The 8,313-nt window shown below is 42.5% G+C and overlaps 1 protein-coding gene across 1 annotated transcript; it reads right to left on the bottom strand.

Annotated features, from left to right (window-relative positions):
* Window positions 1–7,181: 7,181 nt before the first annotated feature.
* LOC141129758 (odorant receptor 131-2-like) lies at window positions 7,182–8,057 on the bottom strand. The gene has a single exon (XM_073617843.1). The coding sequence runs from the start codon at window positions 8,055–8,057 to the stop codon at window positions 7,182–7,184; it is 876 nt and encodes a 291-aa protein (XP_073473944.1).
* Window positions 8,058–8,313: the final 256 nt, after the last annotated feature.

Raw genomic sequence — 8,313 nt, 5'->3', positions numbered from 1 at the left:
GCAATGTAAATACACGCTTTAAAAATAAATGCTGTTGGTTAAATAGGACACAGAAATCATTGACTATGTCCGTATGAAAGGATCAATATTGCATGACCCAATCGGTGACAAGTAAATATCTCAAATAACTGTAGGGATAATAATGTGACAAATCTGTGACTAAAAAACTGAACCGTGATGAATGAAGAAAAAAATATAATATAAATGAATAAAAAAATAAAAATACAATAAACCCAAAATAAGTCCGTGACTCAACAAAAACAATAATAATGGAAGTCCATCCGTGCTAGATTGATATGCAAAGAAAATAACTTGTCTCCCAGTGCTCTGTGAAATAATGTAACAAAGTCTGAACACGTGAGGAGAAGGGTGACATTTCCTTGTTTGCGGAGGCTGGTGGGAGAGAGTCCCTGGATCTGGATGCTGAGTGCCTGCCTTTAAGATCCCTGGCTGGGGTTGCAGCCATCCGCTCCCTGGGTCTCCTGTAATTAAGAGACCATTTTTGTCTGGTAAGAGGCAGCAATTTTTCCAAAAGGTGGAGGTCTGTCTACGCACTCTAATTTTTACCACAGCAAGATTTTGTTACATTATTTCACAGAGCACTGGGAGACAAGTTATTTTCTTTGCATATCAATCTAGCACGGATGGACTTCCATTATTATTGTTTTTGTTGAGTCACGGACTTATTTTGGGTTTATTGTATTTTTATTTTTTTATTCATTTATATTATATTTTTTTCTTCATTCATCACGGTTCAGTTTTTTAGTCACAGATTTGTCACATTATTATCCCTACAGTTATTTGAGATATTTACTTGTCACCGATTGGGTCATGCAATATTGATCCTTTCATACGGACATAGTCAATGATTTCTGTGTCCTATTTAACCAACAGCATTTATTTTTAAAGCGTGTATTTACATTGCTCAGCACTCTTATGAAATTCATCTACCTAATGATCACTATTCACCTTCATATCTTTATGAAGTTTTTAACCTCTAATTTTTAGCGCGACTTTTTTGATATATATATTACAGTATAACATACTATACCTGCAAAGCGAATACAATAAAACAGTAAAAATAAAACCGAGAGAGAACGATAGATATAGAACAATAGTGAGCGAACAGTAGAGTGGAAAGTAGAGAGCGAACATAAGAGAGAGAACAATAGAGAGAGAGAAGAAAAATGCAACCACAACTATTTTTGGCTTTTTTATTTTAATTTTTTTTTGTGTTTTTGTGTGTGTGTTTTTTTTTTTTTTTCACTTTTTTCACTTTTATAAAAACTGTAAAAAAAACTATAAACTGAACGTTGCAGATTAGGGTCTCTCAGAATGTGATGGCTATCACATCTTTCGAGACCCCGAGACCCTGTGTACGTGTGCTTATGACTGTGTGGTGCTGTACCCTACGCTAATACTCAACTAGTGTGTGGTAGTGTTCGAAACAGTCACCAATGCAGAGACCAGGTTGGCCAGGACAGGAGGGACAATAAAAGCGAGTGTCATGCCTAAATCCGCGCTTTCTACAGATATGACATCTTCTTTGGGGGTTTCTTTGGGTAGGGGTACCAGAGAGGACATGCGGAAAATGCCTCTCATGCAGCCGGCTTACTGCATTTGCACTGAGAAGTTGGGCCAGAGCACCGTCTGGAAACAGAAGGGCTCTGATGATCTCTTCCTGGAATTTAAGGAAGGATCCAGTTCATCCTGAAGCTCTGTATAGCACAAGAGCATTCAGCAAAGCCAATTGAAATAAGTATACAGACACTTTTTTATACCAGTGTCTGGCCTTACGGCCAATTAGGTACGGCGCCAACAACTGGTCGTTGAGGTCCACCTCTCCCATATTTTGGTTATACTCGGGGTTTCTCCACAACATCAGTCGCCGTAGTAATTTGGACAGTCGTGTCTGCATGAAGGGAGGTAAGAACGAAAATATTCTTATTATCCCTCAACTTCACAGCGAGCAAATTATTACATCTCAAGCAGGCTCTCTCCCCCAGCCTAAGACGGGAGTCTACAAGCCGCTGGGGAAAGCCCCGGCGATTAGATCACACAGTGCCACATGCGCCAATTTGATGATCAAACAAGTGACTAAAAAGTGGCACGCTTGTTTAATAATTGTCCACATGCAAGTGGTACCCCTTGCCGAATAAGGGTGACACCAAGTCCCACACAATCTTGCCAGCGCTTCCTATGTAGTCAGGGCAGTTCAGCAGCTCTATGTGACTATCTCTTTCCTCGTAAACCATAAAACTACATGTATAGCCTGTGGCCCTGTCACAGAGCTTATACATCTTGACCCCGTATCTGGCACGCTTGCTGGGAAGATACTGTTTGAATGACAAGCGGCCAGAAAACTTAATTAGGGACTCATCAAGGCAGACAACTTGATCGGGAGTAAACAAGACTGCAAAACGTTGGTTGAAGTGGTTTACGAGGGGCCGAATTTTGTAGAGCCGATCAAATTCAGGGTCACCCCGAGGACGACAGAATTCATTGTCACTGAAGTGCATGAACCGTAAGATCTGCTCGTATCGTGTCCTGGTCATGGAGGCAGAGAACACGGGCGTATGGTGAATTGGGTCAGTGGACCAATATGACCACAATTCACTCTTTTTAGTTACGCCCATGAGGAGGGATAGGCCCAGAAAGGTCTTAAATTCGGAGACTGTAATTGGTCTCCAATCTCTGGCAAGGGTCAGCTGGGGATTAGCGGTGATGAATTGACCAGATCTATTGTGGACAAATTGCTTTGGTCCACAATAGATCTATAGAGATCTTCGGTGAAAAACAGCGAATAAAAATCAAGTGACGTAAAATCAACTGCTTCCACCTGAATACCAGGTTGGCCAGTGAATGGGGGAAGTACGGGTGCTGGAGAAGTGGTGGGTTCCCAATTAGGATTGGCGAATGCAACAGGAAGGGCACTATGGGCTCGTCTTTGTCTTCTTGGTGGCAGCGGGACACTACTTGTGCTTGCCACCTCGCCAGCTTGAACTGCACCTATGGGACTTGCCACGTCACCAAGTGTTACTGCAGTGCTGGATGTAGGACCAGGATGTACTAGGCCGCTGGTGCTTGCCAGTTCACCAGAAGGAATAGCGGCGCTAGTACTGCTCTTCTCCATATGATGGACCTGCGGTTCTTGCACCTCAACGACAGCAGAAAAAGATGGGGGTCTGGTACGCCTGACCTTGGCAGGGGCCACAACTCCGTCGTCAGAGCTATTTGTCATGGAGCCGCTGTCCTCTACAGGATCGCATTCTGAACCTGAATCTGACAGATGAGTGACTTCCTCTTCACTATCTGTCATGCTCAGAAACGTGTAGGCCTCTTCACTAGTGTACCTTCGATTTGCCATTTTGGGCTCTAAATTTAGGGGTACACTAGTAAGACTCACAGGTAAAAAAGGTCCTGGCTGTCAGCGACTGTATCAAAGCGCTACCAAAAAAACTGTTAGCGTTCGCAGGGATCAGGCCTAACTCTGCGAACGCTGCAGTTATGTGTGTTTAGTGTTTTGTAAGTGACAGTGATCAATCGATACTTCACTTGGGTGGGCTGGGCTGGGCTGGGCGGAGGGGCTAAACGCAGGTGCTAGCAGGTATCTGGGCTGATCCCGCTAAATTTTTTGGGAACCCTAAATTGTTGGGGATGCTAATATAGTTCTGATCAGATCAGATATTGATCTGTTCAGACACTATACTACTAAGGGAGGCGTATGGTGCGTGCGTGGGTGTTAGCGGTACTGGCACTAACCTGGCGCTGCCTGGGGTGACGGAGACCCTATCTGACCCTAAAACCTAACTTTGATCACCTGCCTGGTGATCAGGGGGTTAAACCTTTATTGGGTAAAATATGGCGGGTGCCCTGACGCTATGAAAATATAACTAGCTAAACTGCGCCACCCGTGACACTTATACTGTGATCACAGGTGACAGGGGGTAATCAAGGGGTTAAACCTTTATTGGGGGGGTTTAGGGGGGGTCCCTAGTCCTCTCTGGGCCTAAGACAAATTACCCTAACACTGATTAGTATCACTAATGACACTAGTACAGCGATCAAAAAGAAAATCTGATTGCTGTACTGGGTGACACAGTGACAGGTGGTGATCGGGGGGTGAATGTGTGCCTACATGACCTGGTGTCAGTGTAGTGTTGGTGCAACTCACTTTTCGGATGCTCTCTCCTCTCGGTCCGGAACAGAAAAGACTGACTCGAGGGAGATGATATCACTTCCCCTGTCAGTGTTTACAGTTACACAGACAGGGGAACAATATAATTCGTCAGGAGCGATCACCAGGTCCAGGCCAGATTTCATTGGTCTGGGGATTGATCGGTTTCTGATCGAATCCAATCGTCGCGGCCAGCGGGGGGGGGCGAGCGCGCGCCGTAACATAACGGCGCTTCGCCTGCCTATACCATTCTGCCGCAGTACAACTGCGGCGGCTGGCCAGGAACAGGTTAACATTGACAATTTTATTATTATATTTTTCTAAGGGCCAGTTCACAAAAGAATGTGGTGCAGGAAACATGCATTCCATGCACGTTTCTCATACTGCCGGTGAGCACACTGCCTTTGCGATCTGCATGCAGGTGCCAATATATTGGTAACAGGAAAACCGGTGGTCTTTGATTTCTCCCTTGTTGTTCAGGTAAATCTCCACTACCCTAATGCCCTGTACACACGATAGGATTTTCCAACAACAAATGTTAGATGTGAGCTTGTTGTCGGAAAGTCCGACCGTGTGTATGCTCCATCGGACATTTGTTGTCGGAATTTCCAGCATCTAATGTTTGAGAGCAGGTTCTCATTCCGATCGTGTGTACATAAGTCCGACGCACAAAAGCTGAAAGGATATGCCAATAGTACTAATCTGCCAATATTTTTTAGCCTATCCCTATAATATAGGAGTATCAGATAGATGGTCACTATCTTCAACAAATCCTCCCTCTCTCAAACAATTTGACTGTCGAATTATTAATTATAATTTGGTATGGTGCCATGCATCCAATCCACTCGTTGGTCTCAATTAAAAAAAGGTAATTCTTATATCTCCATTGTAACCTACTAGGCAATTTGACGGGTCAATTATCATGGTATAGTGTCCTGCATCCAAGCCACTCGTTGGTCTCAGTCAAAAAAAGCTCTCATAACTACATTGTAAACTGCTTGTTCACCATCCTAGTAAACCATGTGTCCCATGTGACACCCCAAAGTATTGGATAGATGGTCACTAGCTACAAGGAGACCTCCCTCTCTCAACAATTTGACTGGCCAATTACCGTGTTATGGTGTCATGGATTCAAGACATTCTTTGGTCTCAGTCAAAAAAAAGTAATTCTCATATGTGTGGGGTGGTGTCTTGCATCCAAGCCACTCGTTGGTCTCAGTCAACAAAAAGCTCTCAGAACTACATTGTAAAATTTTGTTCACCATCCTAGTTAACCATGTGCCCCACGTGACACCCCAAAGTAAAGGTAGAAAAAATAGGTGGAAAAAAAATTTGAGTGCACCAAATCAAAATAATAGGACAAACAAACACATAAGGTCCATGGTGGTGAAAGGAAAATGTCCAGTTTTTTCCACCTTTACTTGGGTGTGTCACATGGGGAACATGGTTTACTAGGATGGTAAATAAGCAGTTTACAATGTAGTTATGAGAGCTTTTTTGACTGAGACCAATAAGTGACTTGGATGCAAGACAACACCCCACGGTAATATGCCATTCAAATTGCCTAGTAGGTTACAATGGAGATATGAGAATTACCTTTTTTTGACTGAGACCAACAAGTGGCTTGGATGCAAGACAACACCCCATGGTAATAGGCCAGTCAAATTGCCTAGTAGGTTACAATGGAGATATGAGACTTACCTTTTTTTGCTGAGACCAACGAGTGGCTTGGATGCATGACACCATACCACGGTAATTGGCCAGTCAAATCGCCCAGTAGTATGAGAATTATTTTTTTTTGACTGAGACCAAAGAGTGGCTTGAATCCATGACACCATACCACGGTAATTGGCCAGTCAAATTGTTTGAGAGAGGGAGGTCTCCTTGTAGATAGTGACCATCCATATGATACTCCTATATTATAGGGATAGGCTAAAAAATATTAGCAGATTAGTACTATTGGGGTATCCTTGCATCTTTTGCTCTTCTACAGAATCAATATGCTTTCCATCCTATAAGTATATACACGTACACTCATTTGCTTTCTCTTTCCTTTCATGATATATTTCATAATCAGCAAAGGTTGATTTCTTTTCTCTCTTATTTGCCATTGGTGCATGGGCATGCCCCCCCCGTTTCTATTTTTTTCAGGACAATTACTTGCCAGTTTAAGTGCGTTTGTACATTAGAGTAGGCAATTTGTTTAGTTGTAATTTTTGAAGGGTTTGTAAATTGTAGCAGTCTGATATTTATAATAACTGAGCATGACCTTTTATTATATAAAAGTAAAGGGAGACAGTTACAATACAGTTCAATACAGGAGAGTTCTGAAGACCCTGCTTACAATCTAAAAGAGAGGGCTAAGTGATACAAAAGGTAACAACTACAAGGGATGAGCTATTGGAGAACATAAATGTTCAGATTATTGGGTAGAGACAGGCTAGGCTTCCCTGAGATAATGAGTTTTCATGGATCACCTAAAGACAGACAGATTAGGAGATAGCTGTAGAGATTTGGGTTGAGAGTTAGAGGATGGGAGAGGCTCTGCAGAATTCTTTGAGGAGAGCATGGGAGGAGGTGATGAGAGAGCTAGAGAGCAGGAGGTCTTGGAAGGAGTGAAGCTTTGGGTGATATTTTGAGAAAAGGTTGATGATGAAGCTCGGGACATAGTTGTGGACGTCTTTGTACTTTGTTATTAGTACTTTGAATTTTATCCTTTGGGCAGACAGAAGCCAGTGGAGGGATTGGATGACAGGGTTGGTGGACATTTAGCTTCTGCTTCCATATTTTGTTTCTTTCTGCTTACTCACTGGTGTTTGAGATTGTGGGATAACTAGTGTCCAGCTTTATCTCCTTAGCCGATGATCAGACAATGGTCCAGACTTAGAAAGGAAAGCCGTGTCAAAATTATGTGCACAATGTGCTGCACCGGTGACTAATGGTGATCAACAACACCTAGTTTTAAATTTGTGTGTGCACTTATAATAATGTGTTCTCTTTTTCACTATAATGATGGGGACTTTTTTGACCGACACAACTTGGTCATGTGCTTGCTAAACACTTCATCTCTGATTCCGTAAATTAAGGGACTGATAAGTCTAGGAAGCAACATGAATGTTAAAAAGTTAGTCAGGGGAAGCAAATAAAAGTATTGCCTGAAGAACTTTTCTGTGAATCCATAGGTAAAGGCCAACATACAAAGGAGAAGCTGGACTGCATGGAGCAAGACAGTTTTCCCAGCCTTGAAAGCTGATGTTGCTGAACCAACCTTATGAGCCACCATTATGACCTTGATGTACGTGTAGGCAATAGTGCCCCAAACGAGTAGAAAGCTGACAACCTCAGCTACTGTTCTCTGTATGGCTTGTCCTTCAGTGATGGTCAGCGATGGCCAATCGCAGATAACTTTGAGAGAAAATGCCTCTTTTTCTGCTGCAAAACAAAATGTAATAAAACTGATAATTTGGGGCACAAAGCCCACAGCCCACATGACCACCATAGCCACTCTTGACCTTTGTACATTACATAGTTCAGCATACCTTAATGGGTGGCAAATGGCAGTATAACGTTCCAAAGACATGACCGCCAAGTTGTATGGAGTCACTCTAAATGAGCAGGTGCATATGCTGATGATCAAGAAACAGATTGGTAGAGGCCAATATAAATTAAGTCTTGATCCAAAATAAAGGAGAAATGCAAGAATAATGTATATCAAATCATTTACCAGCATGTGAATGAACAAGATGTAGCGGGAGTTCTCTCTAACGCGAGGAGTGGTGAAGAAGACCTTCAGTATGATACTCATAAAGTAAACGAAAATGCCAAACAGGAAAACAATGGGGACCAAGAGAACTGCCCGCGTTATTTCATAGAATGTCATGTTTTTCAAAGTCTCATTGGAGATGGCATTTTGGGTAGAGTTAAACATTTCCAAGGGAAGAAGTTATATTTAAGAGTCTGTCAAGAATAAAAAATAAAATCATAAAATGAATAAAAATCAATTAATTTTATTTCCATGTGTTTGCCTAGGAATAAAATATTACACAGACCATTCCACATCAGTGAGTACCTCAGAGCAGCTTACACTGTAATGACATAGTGTCAGAGGGAGAAACAGTGCCCCATTATTGGTGTCA

This window comes from Aquarana catesbeiana, linkage group LG02 (assembly GCF_042186555.1).
Source record: "Aquarana catesbeiana isolate 2022-GZ linkage group LG02, ASM4218655v1, whole genome shotgun sequence".
Lineage (NCBI taxonomy): Eukaryota > Metazoa > Chordata > Amphibia > Anura > Ranidae > Aquarana > Aquarana catesbeiana.
Note: the sequence above shows the minus strand (reverse complement) of the source record. Positions and strands in the feature narration are given on the sequence as shown.